The 23,925-nt window shown below is 45.9% G+C and overlaps 1 protein-coding gene across 5 annotated transcripts in view; it reads left to right on the top strand.

The window, feature by feature from the left end:
- AGBL1 (AGBL carboxypeptidase 1) overlaps nucleotides 1-23,925 on the top strand; it is a 453,395-nt gene that overhangs the window by 315,281 nt on the left and 114,189 nt on the right. For all 5 annotated transcript variants that reach the window (XM_075007044.1, XM_075007049.1, XM_075007045.1 and 2 more), the window contains one exon: nucleotides 4,086-4,249. In XM_075007044.1, coding sequence (XP_074863145.1) covers nucleotides 4,086-4,249 — 164 coding nt within the window. The remainder of the gene's footprint in view (nucleotides 1-4,085; nucleotides 4,250-23,925) is intronic.

Below are 23,925 nucleotides of genomic sequence, written 5' to 3'. Positions count from 1 at the left end.
CTGTGATAACCAGACCAGTCTATCTTTGGGTCCAGAATGAGCCAGCACACTTCACTGCAGTACAGCCAGTGTCTTCTGACAGTCCCTTACCATACACAGACGTGGACTGGCACAGCCAGTGCATTCTTCATCTACCTTCTACATGTTATACGGCTGGTATATATGTGCGTATGGATGCAGAGATATACAACAGCAGCTCCTGGCACCGCTGGCAGGAGCAATCAAGGACATTAGTTGTATGTCTCAGTTCTGCCAATAGCTTTACTTCCTACTGTAGTCATGGCACCTTCCAACTCCACCCACTGCTGAAAGGGGAAAGCGGGGAGAGTGTGAGAGAGACACATCTGGTATAGTGGAGTTAAAAAAATAAAAGTCTGTCTGCATTTGAAGTGAATAAAGCATGTTAGCAAGTAATCCTCTGGGATTTCCAGCTCAACTGTGGTGTTACAGCAACATGGGACTATGGTATGGCAGCTAACTTCAGTGCATGAGCAATTACAGCCTGATGTTTCTAAGGTATATTACGGTTTTATTATTATTATTTCTCCACTCATAGTTTCTTAGGGCCTCTTCATATCCCAACTAAAACCTGAGGGACTCATAAGCCACCAGCATGGTTTTAGCACCGTGGCTGCTTGCCATCTTCTGGATTGATAAGTATTTACTGTGTTGCCTTGATCTTGGAAGCAAGACCCTGCAATAAACTGCAGAGGAAGCCTCAAGATGCTATCTGTATATTTGGCACCCGAGGGAAGCCTCATCACTTCATAGATGGCATATTTCTGCCTCTGCTCTCTTTGCTTCAGCCAAGCACACCCCACACAGTTTACTTGAACAGAACCGAAATTGCCAAAAAATAGTAATTTTTAATAAAATACTCCATTTAAAATTTCCTCAGAGCCACCAAACATTACCAAGGCCAGGTGTTTATAACTATTGTTTCCTGTGCTGTGCCTCACTGGTTTCTTGCTTGATTTGTATTGCCATCACTCATTATACCACACATTTGGTTCCCACCCTAAAAAGGTGGCAATGAAAGAGATTTGCTGAAGGTCTTAATAGCAAGTTACTGGAAACACAGGAAGTGAACCCATTTCAGTGCTCTGTCCACTAGACTGCATGTGGCTGTTTTGTTTTGTTTGTTTGTTTCTGTTATTTATATTTTGTCTACCATATTACGATTTTATTTTGATTAGGCTAGTGCATTCCCTTTCTGCTCGTCTCGTATGCCTGGTACATTTTTGAGCGGTGTGTCATTTTATTTGATTATTGACTCTAATAATAGCAAAGCCGTAGTTTTGTTTCAGAAGCTGGGGAAGCAACAAAAATTTCACAATGCTTACCACGAAAAACTGCATTTCCTAGGGCAGCTTTAACCCCAGGTGATAGTTGTGCACACTGTTTCTGCCAGAGTGTAACTGGTGGTTTTCTCACAGTCCTGACTGGCCTTGTGGGCCTGACGAACCTGGCAAAGAGGTTTGCAGGGTGAAGTGCAATAGTTTATGTGAGTAGTCTCTCCTTTCTTTCATCTAGCAGGCACTCACAGTTCAGAAATAATCACATCTCACACTTACAGAAGCCTGCTCAGTCCCCAAGGGTCCTGAAGTGCTTTACAAATCTGGCAGACTCTCTACAGAGAGAGAGCCCATGAGATCAAATCTCTGACTCTTCTAATGGATTAATGGAAGTTTTGCGGCTCTGTTACCCCTTAGATGCTCAATAGTAATATGTCGTAAACATCTGAGCCCAGAAATAAAGGCCATATTGGAATGGAGCTCACATCAGCCATATTGCTGTTCCCAGGAATGTGAATGGGGGCTTAGGGCTGTTACTAAGGAAACAATCTTTGGTAATGGAGTTGGGAGATCGTATCAGAGGAGTGGGAAGGGCGGGGGGAGCAACATAGAGGTTTTGTGTGAAAGGAGCATGTGTGATTGAGACTGGCAGAGACAGCACATGTTCAGTGGTTGATTCTGGCCCCTGTCGGGGGAGCTTACAAGCACTTTCTTGCTCTTAGTAACAGAGAAAAAGCCATGCTAGTTTATATACTATCAGAACAAAAAAGCTGTCAAGTAGCACTTTAAAGACTAACAAAACAATTTATTAGGTGAGATTTCGTGGGACAGACCCACTTCGTCAGACCATAGCCACACCAGAACAGACTCAATATTTAAGGCACAGAGAACCAAAAACAGTAATCAAGGTGGAGAAATCAGAAAAAAAAATTATCAAGGTGAGCAAATCAGAGAGTAGAGGGGCAGGGGGTTAAGTGCTTGATAAGTTTATGGAGATATGGTGTGCTGAGGTTGCTGATGATGGCATATGGCACATGTGTGACTGATATTAACAAATCTCTCCAGTGTCTGGGGAGGGCTCTAAGGGCAGGTCTGCACTACAGGAGAAGGTCAAATTAAGGTTCACAATTTCAGTTATGTTAAATATGTAGCTAAAGTCCATGTACCTTAATTTAGGCTTCCGCACTGTCTCTACTATGGGAGGTCAATGGGAGCCTGCAATCCTGTTGACTTCCCTTCTCCCTAAGGAGAGTGGGGCAGGAGTACCGTGATCAGTGGAAGTGGTCTACAAACTCAATTTCGTACATTCCCAGTAGGAGTCTAAATCGTACTCCGGAAGATTGACCGTGACAGGGTCCATCTTCCCTGTGGTGTTGATGTACATTACATTACTACAGAGAGTGCTTTCCCAGGTGCCTAGCTGGCAGATCTCACTACCTGCTCATGGTCTTAACTGATCCCTATGTTGGGAATGGGGAAATAATTTTACTTCAGCTCAGATTTGCAGAGACCTTGGGTGGGCGTGGGGGTGGGGGATGGGGATTCACCTTTCTCTGAAACACGAGGTGGTCTCTTGCTTGTTTGAACTAAAAGAAATGGTAGATTTTCTCTAACTTGAATCTTTAAATCAAGATATGTGGACTCCAGTAACTCAGCCAGAAATTAGGTATCTATTTCAGGAGTGGGTGAACAAGGTTCTGTGTCCTGTGATGTTCAGGAGATCAGAATAGGTAATGACAGTGAGCCTTTCTGGCCTTAAAGTCTGTGAATCTATGAGATCCTATTGAGGCCCTGATTCAGCAAGGTTCTTCAGTATGTGCCAGAGATGTACCATGGAAGACCTTTATGAATTGGTCTTTATATGCAGTCTTAACCAGAACCAGAACCACTTCTTTAACATTGAACTATCAGCTAGGGTTAACCGACAGGAGCCATTCCTCCTTGTTCAAAGTCAGGGAGATTTGACATAGTGACACACTAGAGATGCTTACCAAATCAGAAACAGAGTTTGGAGAGGTTTGCAATCCAAAATGGGAACCACATCCCTGTATTTGGTAATAAGCAAGACTCTGAATTTTGCAGTGTTGAAATTAAATTTCACCTTTTGCAACTGCAGTCCATCTCTGCCAAGGAGACACCAGCGCTTTGTAGGAGGAGCTCCTCAGAGATGTTTTTTATTTTGTAACTTCTTTGTTATGGATTTTTGTAAACTATTCGTAACTTGTTAAAGATTTTTTACTGCTCCTTCTTTTTTATTTCTGCCACTGCTGACAGCTTACAGGGACATCACTCATTTGCCTTCCCATGGTTCAAGGAGATAACTTTTGCCATAACAGAGAGGTAGTGTGGTCTAATGTTCTGAATACAGGGCTGGGCACGGAGACGTGAATTCAGGGAGACTGTTACTTTCCCTTACAGTCACTAGCTCTGCAGCCATAATCAAGTCATTTGAATTCCCAGCCTTGGTTTCCCCTTCTATAAAATAGAGGCCAGGGGTCATGTTAGTGACTGTAAATCACTTTGCAGATTAAAAGATCTTTCTGGGCCAAGTGCAAATTAAAATAGGTGTTTGCAATCTTTGGCCAGTGGAGTGGCCATGTTGGCTAAACATTTTTTGGGGTGTGGTGGGGGGGGTTGTCTGGTTCTTTTCACTGACCTGCCTCTAGACTTCCCTTCCTGGAGGAATACCCAGGAGAGTTGTGGCCTCTATTGACTGGTAAGTCTTCCTCCTTCCCTGACCTGGGTGATTCTAGAGTCATTACTGTAGGCTTCTGGTTTTTTCACTTACAGGGCTTGCAGATTGGAACACGAGAACTGGAGGAAATGGGGGCTAAATTTTGCCTGGGACTCCTCATCATGCAGCTGAAAGCCTTGCCCTGCAGTAAGAAGCTGATGGCTCAGGCAGCAGCCTTGCTGGATCTGGAGGAGGAGATTGAAGACCGTTGGTCACAAAGGTCAGCATGAGAACATTACTCAGAGGGTCCTGCACAGGAGGTGACATGGGAATGGTCTTCTCATGGGAAAGAGAGGTTGGCAGGGAATGGTCTTGGTTACATGGTCACAATACCAGACTCAGACATAGGCAGAAGCCTAGTTCCTTGAGACAGGAACCTAGTTATGCTCATTAGAAATGAGATGACAACTCATTCCTAAAGAAACCTGCCCTGTTCTGCAGCCTTCCTAATGGTAGAGAAGGAGATGGTTAGCTCAGACTTTCCACTCACTTGCCCGTCTGCTCCCTTCACTGGAATGGCACAGCCCAGAAGGATTATCTGTTTGTGGTAAGAGGAGTGGGTCTCACAAACCCTCTTCTTAGCCATTCGAGGAGGGGAACCTCTTTCTACCAGAACCTCATCCATCCCCAGTGAAAGGGAAGAACTTGCCGCTAGAAAGTCCTTTTCTGAAAGCTGCAGGAAAGGGACTGAGTACTGCAATTTCAGAATGGAGCTCATCAGTTAGACATTCTAGGCTTGATCCTAGGAGGGGCAATGTGCCCACAGTGCCCATAGATGGCAATCCTTGCCTCATAGTTGGACACGCCTAAAGAGTCAGCTTGTGAGTCTGTGATCCATACAGTGAAACCTTGATTCCACTGGTTATGTTGGAGAGTTTTTTTCATGAATCTCTCTTTATAAAGTGCTAAATTGTGCGCTGACTGTTCTAAGTGCAATTCCACTGCACACAATGGATTCGAGTTTGGTGAGGTTGCATCAGTGTAAATAAGAGGTGAGTTTGGGTTGGATGTACGTCAAACTATAAAGAAGATAAACTTGGGTGTCTGAGGAGATATAGGGAGGTCTCTGTGCAATATCACCGTTCGCACTTGCCTGTGACATGTGCATGCATCAAACTAACGTTCTTCAAACAATGATTGAAAAAGAAAATCCAGTGACTGATACGAGTTGACACTCCCCCTTCAGTCTCTCAGCAACAGATCCTCTCACTCTCACCAATGAAAAAGGCAAGTTATTATGTAACGGGAATACTCCAGTAATTTATTGTGGGTTTCCAGTCTTCCCCTTCAGGAATACTTAACAGCCATTAGTACCACCTGTTCTCCATGCAGAGACCATATTTACAGCCTTGTTCATTATTTTTAATGTTTATGGTGGGAGGAGTGAAGAAGTCGAAAACATGGAGATGCTTCTTTGGATTAGTGACGTGCGTGTGAACATGAAGCAGTCACAGTACAGCTGAAACACTGGCTTTGCTGCAAACTGCCCTCCAACAAGCAATCAGCATGTCATTAGAGAGAACTGCTCAAACCTGGCCAGACAGATGCTAGGCATAATGCAAACCCCGACTTGGGAATTGGAACTTCATAAGTCTTTGAGTTAAAATAACTTCTCTAAGGGAGAGAAGAAATTCAAGCACCTACTAAAGCCAGTTAACGAAATAAGCTGGTAGATCAGGTGGAACTGGTTCATCCAGAGCTGAGCCTGGGTTTTGCCTACTATCTAAATGGAATTTTTGAGATGAAAATGTTTAAAATTTTGGTATCATTTTACTTCCTTGGTTTTATTGTAATGTTCATTCACATCAGCCCTTTACAGTCTTGGATGAGACTGGAACTGGGTGTATCAAAATAGTATGAGGAAACTTATTCACTGTGTTATTTCTTGTGAATGATGTGCAGGGGAACAAACTAAACGATTATGCCATGTTCTTCTAGCCTTAAAGTCTTTGAGTTGAAAGCAACTTGTTCTGAAAATTTCAAATGATCTTGCAAGATTCCGATAATACAGGAATCCAAATCTATGTAGGGTAAGGACATGATCCGTTAGGTGTTTACCCAGTAGAACTAGTAGTCCTTTTTGAAGTCTACCCAGCTTTGGTTAACAAGTCATCATTATTACCCAATGGCGTATTGCCACTAGCTGAGAGAGTTAACCAGAATGAGACCTGGAAGTACTCGCAGGACCTACCTTTGGGCTTGGGTGTGCAGAGACACTGGTTTTGTGGATTTGTTTACTAAACAAGTATTTTGTAAATCAGGTAAGTTACTGAATTTTGAATTCTGCCCAGCAAAATGCCATTGCAAGAGATTGTTGAAGGAAGGTGGGGCACAAACACATTAAATAGGAAGTTTGATAACATATCAAGTTTTTAATAAATGAGCAATGAAAATGGCTGTGCAATGTAGTGCTTTCAGTTCATCACACCAACACCCTCCTGCAGAGTTTATGATTCTGATTGAGAGATCTGCCTCATGCACTCCAGAATATGAATAGGAATGCCAGTGTAAATGACATAATCATGCACTGTATGTGGGTTTGATCAGAGATACCTTAGTGACCGTCATTTGATGAGCTGAAATACTGCACAGTCAATCTTTCTGCCCATATGGGTGCCTCTCAGCCCTCTGTGCTGCTGAGCCAGACCCTCTGGCCTCCTCCAGCACTGGCACAGAGACGGCGTCACAGCCCAGAGCAGTATAATACAGATGCTGGATCAGCTCAGCTCTGGGAAGATTAAGTTAAAGGGACTCTTCTCAACACCCAGCTGCACAGCCCCAGTGGGACCTGAACCCCAGATAAAACCCTCTTAATCTGTTTAAATCCACATACAGAACAAGCTCGCTTTCCACTCTTTCACATGTAAAGAGAGATATGCACAGCTGTTTACCCCCTCCCCCAGGTAACAGTCACCCAAATCCCCTTGTGAGAGAGATGTAGGGAATATGTATGTGTGTGTGACATCTCCTCATGCAGCCTTGAAAATAAGAAGGTAAATCACAAAACCAGCTATGCAGTATTTCTTGTTAACAGGAGTCCAGTCAACTTGATGTTAATTTGGAATTTTGTACTGCATAGTTCTGATTGGTTGTCATTGAACTCACTTGAATATGAATAATTTTACCAGGTGTTCCTTGTTCACCATAAGGAAATGTGGTCACCCTAATCATTGACCTTATCAATAAGCCATCAAGTATCTGAAATACCATTAATGACCCTAGCTATATTAGTGAAGTAGGTTTATTCTTTATATTTCTTATTTCAAATACAAGAATGGTACACACACCCAAATGCAGTATGTACATTCAGCAGGTTATAACTTTTCAAATGCTTCCTTTCAAGAAGTATTTTGTGTAACGCATCTTCCAGTTATTTATATTCACATTCATAAGCTTATTCCCATAAAGAATGTGGATAGTCCTGTGACAGTGTAGAATGCATGTTGTACGGCAGGGTGGAAAATAGCTTTTCCTGGGCCTGATTCATCCCGGCAAGGTTTGCAGGGATGATTTCCCACCAGAGCTGCTGCTTCAGTGGTGGTAGTAGTTGGAGAAGATGCAGCATCGACTGTGTGCAGGGTCTTTGTGGTGGTGTTGTTTCTTCACAGACCCTTTAGTCCAGTCTTACTCAATACAGGGTTAGACGATAGAGGTAACAACACTGGAGTCCAGTCTAAACTACTGTTGTTTACATTGTTACTAGCAGCAGTGAAGCCACTCTGACAGAAAATGGCTTTATAAATCCAGGGTTGTAAATTCAATCCTTGAGGGGGCCTTTCAAGGTTCTGGGGCAGGTTACATTTAAAAAAGAAAGAAACCTGTCAGGGATGGGGATAGGTCCTTCTGCGGGTGCAGAGGACTGGACTTGATGACTTCTTGAGGTCCCTTCCAGTTCTGTGAGATATATATATGTAAAATTGCATCTGTGAAATCTGCTTGTAAATGTGTGTGTAATGGTAGCCCCTGTGATTCCTGCTGAAACAATTTGCACGTGTGACACTGGAGAATTGTGAACATTCTGGGGAACTGATGGATGCAGCCCTTGTGAAAACTACTCACACACAACTTTCTTCTGCCAGTAAGGTGACATTGCATTCTCAACTGAAGATTTTTATTCAGAATTTGTTCTAGGACACTTTTTTTCTTTTCCTGTTTTTAAAGACAAGGGATTTTTTTTCTTGCCTTTTATTTTCACTAGAACCAGCCAAAATTTCAAAATGAGTCTACAAATTTAGTGCAATGTCAAAACAGAATCTGTGAGAACTTTATACACAATTATATCCTCTTTAAGGACAGAAGTACACTCCAACAGAGAAATAAATGCTGGTTGTGCAAAAATCTATGATCACAATGGTGGTAGTTTATCCACATGCATAGCCCCATTGAAGTCCTTAGGACAACTGCTGGAGGGAAAGTTCCACAATCAAGTTCTAAATTTGTATATATGGACCCATACACACCGCCATGTATATTGGATTGTACCTGTAGCTGATATGACATGCCATTCAGTGACTAAGGGGTTACATCTGTGTCACTGTGAACATTGAATTGGGTTAAGACTGACGGTAAAAGTGAAGGATTAGCAGCTTTCATTTAATAGTCCTTGCTTTGCTGGCTTACTGTCTGGAGTAGCTAAGCAATCCCAAATTATTGTGTTGTAGCTCTGGGTCCTGCATAAAACCAAGTGTGGATTAATTATTCAGGGGCTGTGTCTGCTTAATTTTCTGGAGAGCTGGAAAGGAGCATAGAGCCATTAGGACAGCATTCGGGAGAGACTAGTTTGCAACTGGTGAGTTAACAGACTGGTTCCATCACCACCACAGTCATACATTTTATGTTCTAACATAAATCTCCTTGCTTATTCGGGGCTCACTCCATGTTCACCAACTTGGATCAGAGTTACCAGCGTGAGTGTGTTGGCATTAGTGTAGTCGCTCCTCATTTACTCTGGGGTAGTGAGGATCAGATTACTTTTATTTGGTACAAGAGTAGTTAGATAAAATTAGATTTAGATTGGGTTCCCTAAGCAGTGGCACATCAAAGAAGTGCATAAATAAAATCTGTCTGTGTAAATTAATCTAGTCTGTCTCCTGTACACACATTCTTAAAGCACATGTCACCACTGTGCTCAGGACGACAGGGCAAACAAGAAATTAATCCAGCACTGGTGTAGTTTGACTTATTAACTAAGTGGCTCACCCGAAACTCCTGTAGGTCCCGGTGAGTGGAGTCAGATCTTCTAATCCTTACAGACATCTCTGCCCATTTCCTGTATTTTTAAATCCCTGCAGTGTATCTGTCTCCTGCATGTTTGCCTTTGTCCTGGGTGTCCAGTGTGCTTGGCATTGACTTGACACATCAGCCTTTGACAGCAAACATTTCCACCTGTCAGGGTTTGTATCTATACATGTCTTTGAATCCTCCCCGTCGCCAAGCTGTCTCTTTCTTTACCTGCTGCTCAAAAGGGGAAGAACGGGAGGGAATGGACTTAATCCAGCTCCGTCAGAATCAGTGGTCAGTAAGTAGGAACAAGCCATTGGCAGTCCAGGAAGCAAGTTTTCTGATGGAAGGTTGCTGTATGAATGTGGGATTTGTCACACCAGATTAGAATGTTTGTCCTTTGCGCTGATGGTGGCACTTCCTTGGTATCCAATAACAGGGCTGGCAACAGACATTGCTGGGTCCTGGACAACGTGGTGGGGACTCAGCTCTGAGCCCCCCAGAAGGGGCAGGGCCTCAGGTGAAGTGGGGGGGCTAAAGGCAGCCAGCCCTCAGTGCTGCCTGCACCACCCACCCTTCAGTGCCATCCAGAACATATGACATAGGGCTCTGGTGGTGATTTGAAGGGCCTGGTTCTCTGGTAACAGTGGCCCAGATCCCCAGGCACTTTTAAATTTGTAGGCCTCAGGTACCTTGTGACTCCTGATATCTGAGGCTTCGGCTTCAGAGAAGAGTTGAAAGAAAGTAGCCAGTAGTTTGGTGTAGTACATGGGACATCTGTAGATAGCTACCTGTAGTGTGTAATGGGGTACTGTTTACCTTGTCAGCTGGCCAGTCTAACTCCAAGATTCCTTACTCAGGCTTTACTCAGCCCTTTCTCAGAAACCCTGCTGCTGATGTCCCTGTGTGTTACGTCTATTTAAGGATTAAGGAAGAACTGAGTAAGAGCCTTGAGATTTGACTGTGTGTATATGTGATCAGATTATGCCCTGAAGCTTGAGCTTTGGCAGTTTCAGTGAAGTAATTCACATGCAGTAGCAGAGTAGATAAAGATAAGTCCCATGCAGTGACACAATTAATACAAAACAAGTACCTTGTAAATACGTGGTACAAAATCCTTCTCCCTCCGTCACACCTCTGTCATCAGCAGCACAAATCAGCAGGTGACTTACCCTGTTACAGTAGCCAGTGATTATAACAACACAACAATTCCCGCCTTGTTTGGCATAAACCACACAGCAGCTCTGCTGCTTTCTGGTCTCCCTGTGACCTGTAGTTACTCAGACCTCCAGGAGCTCTTGCCTGGGAAGATGAAATGTCAACACGTACTTCGGACATCCTGGTTTTTTGACCATAGCTTTCATGCCTCATTTGCCATAAAAACTATTAGGTTTTAGTCAACGCTCTCCAAGTAGCTTCACATTTGTCACAGCCAAAAAGGGGATGGAAACAGTGACTATTTGCTCACTTGCCGCAAGTTCAAGAGAGGAAAAATTAATCTTTTTTATTGCTTTCTACCTTCATCTTCCCTCCACTCTGCATGGATGGTGCTTGTCTCCATTCCTGTCTCTTTTTCTTTCTTTTCCTCCCTCTGGCTCGTGCTTGCAAGAGTTGTGTATGTACTGTGGGCATGCCAAGTTATTTTGGGGACATGCCGCTAATACACAGAGGTTGGCATTTGCAGGGTCATTGACCATTTTTGCCGAGTCAGCAACGATTCATATCCTGTTCCTCCATTGCTTCCTACCTTTCAACAATGAAGCAATTGTGTCCCTCCAACCTGAAGGCAAACACCCTGTCTCCTGTTAACGGAAAATACAAATCTTAATACTTGTCCGTGACCCCAGTCTACTTCCACCTGTGATTTTCTCAGTTCCCAGATGATAAGCAAGGGTAGGCCAGGTTATACTGGGAGCACAAACACCCTCCCTTTCATCTCTCTGCCCAGAGAAAATCTAGAGCTTGGCGGGAAGGTATTTGTCATTTAGTAGTAAAACTCTTTCCTTTGACCTGTACTGAACTAGTGCACCAGCATGATGATAGCAGGTGCTCTGTGTGTGTGTGTGTGTGTGTGTGCGCGCGCGTGTGTGTGCATGGATGCACGCCATCATAAAACTAAGACCCTGACCATTCAGGAACATTAGAGACCCTATGGCGCGTTTCATGAGACCAATTTCTTGCCTCTGCTTTTTTGAACAAATTTCACTATGACTAAATTCATTCAGTCCCCTCCTATCCCCTGAACATCTCTGTAAATAGAGACATTTCCCTTCATTGTTCAGATGTTTTGTTGATGAGAGCAATACAGATGTAAGCAGCTTTAATTAAATTCAGTGTAAATTGTTGTGCCAAGTCGCCGGTGCAGAATTTGTTGAGAAGTGCAGGTTCCTATTTAAAAATGCTGGCACAGTGTTTTGCTGTGTGAGTTGATCTGAATTTATGCTCTGAGCCATCCCTCACTACCTGGCCAGTTATGACTGGGGGCTTCTTAGGGCACTATATCACTCTCCATTGGCCTGCCTTCCCAGACTCTTGCCCTATGGATCTGAAGACACACTGCTGGTCCCCGGCATCCAGGGCAGCAAACTTTGAATTGAGTTATATGCTTGTTTGGCAATGCAGCGCTGCTCCTCTTTCCTGCCATCCCTCCCTCTTTCTCACCCTTGAAACTGCAACGTATCTTTTTTTGTATTGCAAGAGTTCAGGCCCAATGAATTCTTTGGAAAGTCAGCCAAGCAGCACTGCCTGTAATTAATCCATTTATTTTTCAAGGGACTTCACGGAGGTTTCCACAGATAGGCCATTGTATTACAGCAGCTTTTCATTAACGCTTTTGGGCACTATACCTTTCTCCCTCCTTTTGCTTATTTTCATACAGTCCTATTGTTTTTTTTTAGATTAGGAAATAGCCTGCAAGCTGTGTGCCCTCAGTGATTATTATCAAACACCAGTCCCAGACATGCCAGGGACTGTTCAGCTCCTCCTCGCTTGTCCAAGAGGTAATTAATTTATCAAACAACATCCAACAACAAATAGGAAAAGGACAGTAAAGGAAGCAATCAAAGCTAGGGATTTCAAACTCAGACAGAAGCACTGCTTGCTGCTGTGTCTTGATGGGGTTGTTCAGGTTACCCAGCTGTACAGACTTTACTGGACTACAGATAATGAACTTACATATTTCAGGCAGAAGTATGGGCTCCACGTCACCTTTTCTGCAGTGGACCTGTTGTGAGGCATATTGGTAGGATCTTATCTGGTACTAGACATTTTCATATGGACCACTTGTATCTGTGTCTGCACTAATGAGTGTAGCAGTCACTAGAGCTCTGGGCCCTCATGCTTTAGGGCATCAGATAAGATATCACAGCTGTAAGGACCATATAAGTACATAGATAAATAAAAGCTGATTGCTAGCAGGAGTCAGGAAGATGTTTCCTTTGTGAAGGAGTATTAGCAGTGAAATGCATTATGGGGGATATACATGATCTTCAGAGTGGGTGGTCTTTTCTGATTGGGGAGGATAAGTCATAATGGATTGGATGGGCATTGGTGTGTTCCAATGCAGCAGCAAGTGGGATTTTCAGACCATTTCTATTTTCTGCTGTGGAAGAAGGCAGGGTAAAGGACTAGGTGGGCTGCCATTCCTGGTGGAGCAGGAGGCAGCAGATCAGGTTTTCTGGTGCAGCAGGAGTTGGCGTAGCAGATTAGATGGACTATTGGATTTCTTGCAGTATTGTAGGGGGCAGAAAACCACTTTATCAGTAATATCCTTGTGATTTTCTATGCCCTTTCTTTTCAGCTACTACAGCGATACTCAGAAAGTATGATAAGGAAGAGTGGATATGTGGAATGGAGAAGGAAATCCTCCTGGGTTTTGTAAAGTTGCAATGTCCTGGCTGAATGGACACAGTGTGCAACATGGATAACTGCCACTGACAGACTACAAGGTCTTGGTGGACATATATTTGCCCCAAGTTTAGTTGAAATTGAAGGTGCCTGGAATCCAAGATACTCTCCAGAGGCATGAGGTGGTTAGAGGATTGGCAGCTTCATCACACTGGTGTGTACTGGAATAGTTCCCCTCTGGGCAGTAGAAATGATGTGCCGAGGAGATGTATAGACAGGAAAAGACTGAGAGGAAACACATTTCCATCCTCTCAGAAGGAAGGACATTTCTATGAAATCAGAGGGCTTATCCTCCATAGCCCCTGGCAAATGGTTCTGTTTGTTGCCATTCTTATACAGGGTGACCTTTAATTTACCCATAGGTTCCAATGGAGTCTCCAGAGAAAGACAATCATGTTAGAGAAAATCAGATGGGCCAACAGTCTGAACACTCCTTAATCCTGCACTAGGGGCTCAAGAGGTAGATAGAGAACAACAGAGGTGGGACAACATTCCAGTCTGGATTTCAGACATTTCAGCATAGAGGCGGCTCAGTCTAGGAGCCCAACATCAGAGGAGCTAGTCCTAGTGAGCAAACAGAAGGAGCCAAAGAATCCATGAAGGCAAATGAGAGGCCACATGGATCATCATCTCTCCCACATCTGTCAGTGGCATTAAGTCCTCCAACTCTTTCCCTGTACAGCAGCAGCAACGCATACACTTACACTAACAACAGTGAAGGCCCAAAGGAGCGTTGGCTCCTTTTTGCCCTACTCTTTGCCCATGAAAATACTTACCAGGGCCCTTTGAAGACAGTGCCCTGGGCTCAAATTTTCCCAGGACCGAAAGGATGCCATCTATGCAAGTTATGCAAACAGCAAGCATAAAGGTGCCCCAAAGAGCACTGTTGTTATGATACTCCCAGTTGCTGAGTCCCTCCACCTCTGCAGCCGTTCCACGTGAAGGCAGTACAGTCGCAGAAAGGACAGCCACAGGCCTGCTTTCAGGGTGATCTGTTTATGGCAGCCTTCTTTGTGCTGGGGCCTGGCATGCAAATGTGAGGATGACCAAGCCACTGATGTCTTTGTGACAGTAGACCACTGCTACATGGATCATTGTTTGGAGGGCAAGGTGTGGAATCAAGAGAGCCTAGCCAGGCAAATGAGAGAGTTGGTGATCAAAGGAGCAAAAAAGAAAGGTGAAGTCATAATTTAAGCAAGTTGCATCTAAAGGAGGTTATTGCCTTGAAGGAAAGAGTGTGAGCGAATAAAGTGTTATATTTGGAGTTGAAAGCTAGCATTGAAACAGCATTTTAAAGCACTCCAAAGCCACCTTTGCTGACATCTCAGCTGTATTGTATATTCTTTCAGAGGCTCCAACTGCTCAGTGTATTATAACTCTGACTCACACACAGACTCTGACTCTTGCTGTCACTGTAGGTACTGTTAAGGGAGAGATGTGTTGGGGATATGAGAGATGTGCTAGGAAGAAATATGAGTAGGTTGTTTGATGCCCAGCACATGAATACACATATATATGCATGTGTGTGCATGCAGAGAGCAAATGGGCTCAAATCAAATTGCAGACCCAAACCACTGGAATGTGAGGAAAGCTCAGCTGCAAATCCAGACAAAGATCTTCACTTTGTGCCCCAAGCCAATCTCTAGAACCAACCAATTCATCGTAAACGTGGGGCTGTAGTGAAGAGAGGTCCAAGAACAGAGTAGAGGTGCTTCAGGTCAGCATCAGAGTGCATTGGCAGAACTGTGAGGGAGAGACCTTGGCCTAGAAAGGCAGTGCTGCAGGAGAAGACTAAGGTGCCTTGGCACAGCTGTGTGTGGTGGGAGTGGAGCAGAGGGTGAGATGGTACAAGATGATGCATGCTGAGGTACATTAGCAGAACTCCATGGAAGAACCTGAAACTGGAATAGCAGTAGTGACTGACGGAGTTGTCCATCAGATAGGTAAAGGAAACTTCCTTCACTCTTCCTCAAGCATTCACAAGAAAGAAAACAGAGATCTTCACATTTCCCTTTGCTGCACATAGCTGATGCTACTGTAGTGAGTCCTGCATCTTTTCTTGGTCACAGTGCTGCCTTGTGCTCGTATTCTTGGGCATTCTTGGGCTCTGTCCCAATAGGAAAGAGGAGAGGAGCCAGGAAGGGACCCAGGCCCATCCTCTTAATCCAGGTTGCAGTCCCTTCAGCTTTCTGAGCTGCTTGCTCTCTGTCCTCTGCTGGGGAGATCCTCTTCTTGGTAGGATTTCTCCTCCCCAGTTACTCTGGCTAAGATCAACACTCCTGCAAACTCAAGCCAGCTCTTCTTCTCTCCCTCTGTCTAATTGAAGAGGGGGCTTATTACATCTGCGGTAACAGCCTTTTCTGGCTCCAAGTGCTCCAATTGGCCTGTAGTAACCATTCTCTAGTTCACAGGCAATAAGACTTTGATCCTCCTAGGACACATACACCTCCCTTCTGCCACTGCCGTGCAGCTCTCTGGCCCTGCTGTATCACTCTGGAAAATAAAGTCATGCCTGGCCTTCCTTACTGGGTGAGAAAACAATATGTTTTATGTTCTAGCTGCCCCCTTCTCCCAATCCTGTTCACATACGATTCCTATTCCCCTTTGGGGTTAAACCCACTTATGGGTAATTACTTAGGGTGCAGAGCTGTCCAGCCCAGGGGTGCTGAAAAAAATGAACAAGCCAAAGTGCAAGCCCATTGGTAGGAAGAAAGGTGGTTGCTCTTTCCCATTATGGCTACTGGGTGATGCACAAGCATTGATAGCCGCCTACTGCAATGAGAATTCACTGCTGCATGGCTCCATTCTCCATTCCTGGTTTCATTTATTCCAGTTAGAACTCTTGAATTTACACTGATTAAAAAAAAAAACTTAATTCCTGGAAAGTTAAATTGCAGTCTTAAAGCAGCATATGTCTGTTTTTTGGTCAGCCTTTCAAGTATGTGCTTTAGCTGTTTTTACAATGCATAATCAGGGGCTTTATTTATGACATATTATACACCTATTGGACCGTAACAACTTCTCCTTAGGTGTTAACATGGTGTTACTGTCGTAAATCCTTACCTAGTCATGAGTCACAAAGTGAGGATTTGGGCTTCAGAGAAGGAATAAGCAATAGAAGCAGCTGAATGCCAAAGCAAGATAGATTCTGCTTTCAGGCCAGTATCCTTAGTCATAAGGAATGAGTGGGAGAATACAGAACATCACTTCTCTATATCTGTTTATCTGTCTCATCTGTCTGTTTCAGCTGTCAGGCCTGTCAAACAAATTTACATATGACACACATCACTGTGGTGTCTTATATGGGTTTGGGGTTCTCTCTACAGAGGTAGTACTATAACCTCAGAATAGTATCCACATCTCTTTAAAAGACAGCAGACCACTTCAGGTCAAAGTGTGAGAAAACCTTATTAAAATTTCACTGTGCTGCTGCATCCTCCTTTTAACTGCAGGGGGAACTCAACAATGTATGTAAAACATTGGCATCTGAATTTATCTTGTCAGGCATTCCTTAGCATTTAATCTTATTTCTCATTTTCACACAGGCTTGTTATTTTTCAGCTGTGAATACGTGAATCATAAGAACAGGGATTGCCATAGAGAATCAGTGCAGTGGTTCATCTGGTGCAGTGTCCTTATCTCTGACAGTGATCAGTACCAGAGCCTACACAGAAAGGTGCAACAAATTGCCTTAGTGAACTGCCCTAGAATTACGAGTCCCTGTGGGAAATTCCTTCTGATCCTCTGTCAGTCAGTGATTTGTTAATGCCCAGAAACATGCGGGTTTATAACATTTCAAAATAATCTTAATAATGAAACGGTGGGTGTTATTCTTTGACTGATGGCCCCTGATGCATTCTGCCGTGGGTTGTGCAGGTGCTCCAGCCATCTGGAGATGGCAAATTTGAAAGCAGTGTCCGCTGCTCTATGTGTGATGCTGTCTGAGATGATGAAGTGCTGGCGGGTAGACAAGCCTCTCTCCAGTTCCTCTTCGCCATTGCATGGTTCAAGTTGGAACCTCCAGTGTCCACAACTTCAGCTTTGTTCCATAAAATAAGAATCATCTAGATTGTAAATAGTTGAACTCTTTGGACAGTCTTAATAGCATTAATAATTTTATATCTTAGTTTTAGATTAGTCTCTCAGGAGCATCTCCTCCTACCCCACTTGGATATTGACGTATGCCCAGAATTCCTGCTTCAAATTGTGCACTTCCTACCTGTGATTGCAACCACTGGCACTGCCATTGCTGCCTTGGGGAAGCACACATCATGGCAAGATGCAGCATGTGCTGATTGTTCTCCAGCTGTATCTGAGAAGAGTGGAAATTTTGTGTTGCAAATATCTGATGGAGAACGCCACGAGGTCCCAAATGGAACACACTTCCCCATCCCAGTAAGTCAGCTTGATTCAGCAAGGAGTCCACTTCCTTTTGTGAAGAATGACTGTGGTGCAGGGGAATATAACTTGAAAGATCTCATGGTGGGGTCTTGTTGGGAAGACAGACAGAACTTTTATAAGCAGAAAACTGTATCTTCCTACAAAACTGCTTCAAAGAAGTTGGATTCAGCTCTGAACAAAGCCATAAGTTCAGCCCATGGGGACTTGGTACCTCCTAAGTCCAGGAGGCCCGACAAGAAATACCTTAAGCAATGGGATCCATTGCTATTGGACCATGTTCTGTTGGTAATGTCATATCTCTGGCTCCTTCCAAACTGCAGGATCCACAGGCACCAACAAAGTCTAATGACCATCGATTTCAGGTACCATCCTCTTTGCTGGCTCTGATGGCTGGAGTCAAACTTCTCTTCATTGAGAGATTGAGTCAACTAATGGCCCTTTCTTTCCCTACCCTGTGCCCTCCAGCACCCATAAGACCTCCTTCAGTTTGGGACCCACCCGTTCCTCATCTAATGCAGAACCATTGATACCCCGTTACATTGGGGCCCCCACAATTACCTAATGACACCTCCCTACTCACCATATTAGTAGATCTGGTGACCAGTACCCCATTGCAGAGTTGTTCCAATCTGCCAGGGAGTCAGCGCATGCCTCTTCTGTAAGGGGACATCCAGATCTGCCCCCAGAGGACAAGGAGCATTACTCTTGAGAGCTGTTTCTGCCATAACCAGCAAGACTGCCATTGCCATCACTGGACTACCATGACTCCTTCTCTGAAAGTACACTATTCCACCCTGCCCCCGAGGTCTTCAGGCACTTCCATGACATTCTCCGTGGTTGCTGAAATGATCAGATTCCTCTAAAGGAGTTCCAGGACTCCCATCACAAACTCTTGGATGTCCTCCACACCTCCAGTCCCATCAGAATCACTCTCCTTATTAATTAAGATAGATGGGAGCCAGTTAGGATAGTTTGGTGCCCCTGCCCCACCACCTGTGCAGAGAAGCATTATCACATGCCAGACAAAGGAGAAGAATTTTTGTTTTTCACTCCATCTCCAATCACTAGCTCTGCATGCTGCTTTTGATATGGCTAGACAGAGAACACCCCCAGTCCAGTAGTAGGCATCCTTCAGTCTGCATAGACTATGGATCGCACCTTTTAAAGTTTCAATTGAGGACTTCATTTACAGCGTCTATTGTGACTATGAAGACCCACACGAGAGTGACAGTCCTTGCTGCATCTCTTGCAGATGTAGTGGGTGTCTGGCAAGTCCTTATTGTGCTTTCTGTGTGCTCGCTTCTCCTCTGCTAGCTGTCTGATCTTCATCTGACCCTTCTGAAGGCCCTTGTGTAACCCCTGCCTCCATCTGCTAGTTCTTCCCAGTCATCTGCTAGTTCTTTCCAGTTGTCCAGCTCGATGTCTACCTCTCTGAAGTCTCTCTTGCAGACATCTTTGTAGCGCAAATGGGGGCATCCAGGAGGTCTTTTGCCAGAGGCTAGCTCACCATACAGGATGTCTTTTCGAATCCTTCCATCATTCATCCTGTGGACGTGGCCAAGCCAGCAGAGCCGACGCTGCCTGAGGAGGGTGTGCGTGGTTGGGATTCCAGCTTGCTCGAGGACGGTGGTGTTGGTCACTTTGTCCTTCCATGATATTCCAAGGATGCGCCTGAGGCAGCGCAAGTGGAAGACGTTCAGCCTCTTTTCCTGGCAGGCATACAGGGTCCAAGTCTCACTGCCATAAAGGAGGGTGCTGAGGATGCAGGCTCTGTAGACTTGCATTTTGGTGTGAGTGTACAGCTTGTTGTTGTTCCACACTCTCTTGCTGAGTCTGGACAGAGTTGTGGCCGCTTTTCCGATCCTCCTATTTAGCTCAGAGTCCAACGACAGGGTGTCAGTGATGGACCCAAGGTAAATGAACTCGTGGATGACCTCTAACGTATAGTTGTCAATGCTGATTGATGGGGATTCAGCAACATCCTGACTGAGTACGTTTGTCTTCTGTAGGCTGATGGTAAGCCCAAAGTCCTTACACGCTTTGAAGAACTGATCCAGCAGTTTTTGAAGCTGGTCTTCTCTGTGAGACACTACAGCTGCATCGTCTGCGAACAGCATGTCTCAGATGAGGACTTCTCGCACCTTAGACTTAGCTTTCAGCCTTGCAAGGTTAAACAGTTTCCCATCAGATCTTGTGTGCAGCAAGATGCCCTCTGTTGAAGATCCAAAGGCATGCTTCAGGAGGAGTGCGAAGAAGATCCCGAACAATGTCGGAGCAAGCATGCATCCTTGTTTGACGCCGCTCCTGATTCTGAAAGCATCTGATAATGCGCCGTCATATTGGATGGTTCCTCTCATGTCTTCGTGGAATGACTGGATCATCTTGAGTAACTGTGGAGGACAGCCTATCTTGTGGAGCAGTTTGAACAGACCATCCCTGCTGACCAAGTCAAAGGCCTTGGTCAGGTCAATGAAGGCTATGTAGAGTGGCTTCCTCTGCTCCCTGCACTTCTCCTGCAGCTGCCTTAGAGAGAAGACCATGTCAACGGTAGACCTCTCTGCGCGGAATCCGCACTGCGATTCAGGGTACACCCTCTCAGCAATCTTCTGGAGTCTGCCAAGGATGACGCGAGCGAACAGTTTACTGCTCGTGAACAACTGTACATCTTGGGTGACTTCAATGCAAGAGTTGGAGCTGATTGGGCCTCCTGGCCTTCCTGCTTAGGACACTTCGGTATGGGAAAAATGAATGACAATGGACAGCGTCTCCTTGAACTGTGCACGTACCACAATCTGTGCATCACAAACACATTCTTCCAAACGAAGCCACCGCACAGAGTGTCGTGGAGACACCCACGCTCAAAGCACTGGCATCAACTAGATGTGGTCATCACTAGGCGTAATAACCTCAAAAACGTCTTTCTGACATGCAGCTATCATAGTGCTGACTGTGATACAGATCACTCGCTAGTTTGCTCCAAGCTCAAGCTGAGACCCAAGAAGCTGTACCGCTCTAAACCTGCTGGAAGGCCCCGCATTGACGCCAGAAAGACGGCAAACTCGGAGAAAGCTGAAAAGTTCAGAGAGTCCCTCCAGGAAAATCTGCGCAGCGGCCCTGGGGGCTCCGATGTGACATCCAAATGGCAACGTCTGAGGGATACAGTTTACAACACGGCCTTGTCGGTGTCTGGAAGAAGAGCTAAAAACATGAACGACTGGTTTGAAGCTAACTCCGATGAGATGATTCCAGTCATTGAAAAGAAGCGCGCTGCACTCCTGGGCTACGTCTACACGTGCAGCCAACATCGAAATAGTCTATTTCGATGAATAACGTCTACACGTCCTCCAGGGCCAGCAAAGTCGATGTTCAACTTCGACGTTGCTCAGCCCAACATCGAAATAGGCGCAGCGAGGGAACGTCTACACGTCAAAGTAGCACACATCGAAATAGGGATGCCAGGCACAGCTGCAGACAGGGTCACAGGGCGGACTCAACAGCAAGCCGCTCCCTTAAAGGGCCCCTCCCAGACACAGTTGCACTAAACAACACAAGATACACAGAGCTGACAACTGGTTGCAGACCCTGTGCCTGCAGCATAGATCCCCAGCTGCCGCAGAAGCAGCCAGAAGCCCTGGGCTAAGGGCTGCTGCCCACGGTAACCATAGAGCCCCGCAGGGGCTGGAGAGAGAGCATCTCTCAACCCCCCAGCTGATGGCCGCCATGGAGGACCCAGCAATTTCGACGTTGCGGGACGCGGATCGTCTACACGGTCCCTACTTCGACGTTGAACGTCGAAGTAGGGCGCTATTCCTATCTCCTCATGAGGTTAGCGACTTCGACGTCTCGCCGCCTAACGTCGAAGTTAACTTCGAAATAGCGCCCGACGCGTGTAGACGCGACGGGCGCTATTTTGAAGTTGGTGCCGCTACTTCGAAGTAGCGTGCACGTGTAGACGCAGCTCTGGAGTACAAACGCTCACCGAGCCAGAGTACCCAGGAAGCACTTAGAGAGGCCAGAAGAACAGTACAGCAGACAGCCAGGCGCTGTGCCAACAACCACTGGCTCCAGCTATGCAGCAGCATCCACACCTGTGCCGACTTTGGTAATCTCAGAGGAATGTATGAGGGTATGAGGAAGGCATTAGCACCCACCCAGAACAAGATGGCACCTCTGAAATCCAAATCTGGTGAAGTCATTGCTGACAAAGCCAAACAGATGGAGCGCTGGGTTGAGCACTACTCCGAGCTGTACTCATGCAAGAACGTTGTGGTTGATGCAGCTGTCAATGCCGTCGAGCTCCTACCAGTAATGGACGAACTGGATCAAGAACCGACTGTGGATGAACTGAAGAGAGCCATCGACAGCATTGCAGCAGGAAGGGCCCCTGGTCAGGATGGTATACCACCAGAGGTAATCAAATGTGCCGCGGACACACTCCTGGAACCCCTACATGAGCTACTGTGCCGGTGCTGGAAAGAGGGTGAGGTTCCACAAGATATGCGCGACGCTAACATTGTAACGTTGTATAAGAACAAAGGAGACAGAAGCGACTGCAACAACTACCATGGAATCTCCCTCCTAAGCGTCACCCCCAGTCTACTCCTGCTGATAACAAAGGGAAACACCTGGGTCTGCTGTGGAGAAAGGTCTTCTCACAATCCAGCCTCCAGTTCAGGATAGACAATTACCAGAGGCTAGGAGCTAAGTAGGATTTCCTGAGCTATGCCCTGTTTGTGGTGTTGGCTGCTAGCCCTCTGCAACAGGGCAGAGCTCAATCTGAAGCTCTGATAATAAGGGCAAGCTGCTGGCACATCTCTGACGCCCTGGCTGGCGTGCGGCCACTCTCTAAACTACATTCAGGGCTGCTGGTGCCTCCACTACAGCTATGGCTACCACCATGGCCAATAAAAAGAAAACACAACTGTTTAGCTGGGTAAGGATGAGAATCGCAAGGGTGAGTGACAGCTGTGCCTGTGCACAAGTAAGGTAGCTTCCACACTGGACAGGAGTAAATCTCAAGACCCCTATTTGCCTGCTTCCTCGTTCCCAAGAGCATAAGGCTAAAAATAGGTGCAGTGTGAGTGCCAAATGCGTTCGTCTGAAAAAAGCAGGCACAGGTATTTAGGTGAATGCACCTAGCGTAGGCCTCATTGCCACTGCTGGGAAGAGTGATAAGGAAGTCCAGGAATAATCTCCTTACTGCTAAGCTAGACTCCTGCTCATCTTTCACTTTAATCTACATTCGCTCACATGATACCTCCTTGTGCAGGATCAGACCTTGATTTGCAGCAGCTGCTGAGCCCTGGACAGTGGGGATTGAAAGCTGAACCTGCAGCCTGTATTTCTGTCTGGCTGCCTCCTGGCTGTACTAGGAAGGTCTAGTCACGCATGTGAATTGCCAGAGAAGCTGAGAATGTTGTCTTCAGCATTTCTATCCTATGAACAGGGGTAGATTGACTCTCTCATGGGCCCAGGGCTATTACATTTTGGCGGGGGTGTATGCAAGTCTTTCCTATGATCACATGTAGGAGGAGGCAGAGGCTTGTGTTTCCCCTAGGCTCTGGACTGGGGCCTAAAATGAGGGTTCAGGGTGTGGGAGGGGGCTTCATACTGTGCAGAGGGCTGGGGTGCAGGAGGGAACAAGGGCTCTGACCATGGGGTGCGGGTTCTGGGTGGGGCTGGGGCTGAGGGGTTTGGTGTGCAGGAGGGGTTGCAGTGCTTTGGCTGGAGTTAAGGTGCAGGACAGGGCTCAGGGCTGAAGCAGGAGTCTGGGTGTGGGGCTCCTGTTTGGTGGTGCAGCTGCTCTGAAGCAGGATCTCTGACTGCCCTGGGCCTGTGCCACTCCTGGAAGCAGCTAGCATGTTCCTGGGGGAGCAGGTGGATCCCTGTGCTGCCTTTGCCTGCAGACACTGCCTCCACACTTACCATAAACCATGGTTCCCAATGAGGACAGTGTGTTGAGCTTCCCTCTTCACTGCAAGCTGACATTCACGTTTCCAGCCCAGTGAGGGGAATGACAGAATGTGCAGCCATCCCCTCTCTCCCTCCCCCAACTCCAGCCAGGGCTGCAGAGACCTGCCAGGAGCCAGCCACTTCCAGGAGCAGCATGAGGCCACAGCATGCAGGCAGCTTGTCTGAGCCCTGTGCTGTGCCACTGGACATTCAGCAGCTGAGAGATTTTTTTGCACGTGCACACGCTTGCACATTTACACACACACACACACACACACACACACACACACACACTTAGCCCAGGTCCCTGGGCTACAACCCCTCAATCCCTGCATTAATCCACCCCTGCCTAGGAAGAGGTGTTCCTGACTGGTGTCAGGGTTCTTCAGACTCTGCAATCACACACCTTTCACTAGC

This window comes from Carettochelys insculpta, chromosome 12, assembly GCF_033958435.1.
Source record: "Carettochelys insculpta isolate YL-2023 chromosome 12, ASM3395843v1, whole genome shotgun sequence".
In the NCBI taxonomy this organism is placed as follows: Eukaryota; Metazoa; Chordata; order Testudines; family Carettochelyidae; genus Carettochelys; species Carettochelys insculpta.
The sequence above is the reverse complement of the archived record's forward strand: the minus strand, read 5'-3'. Positions and strand labels throughout refer to the sequence as shown.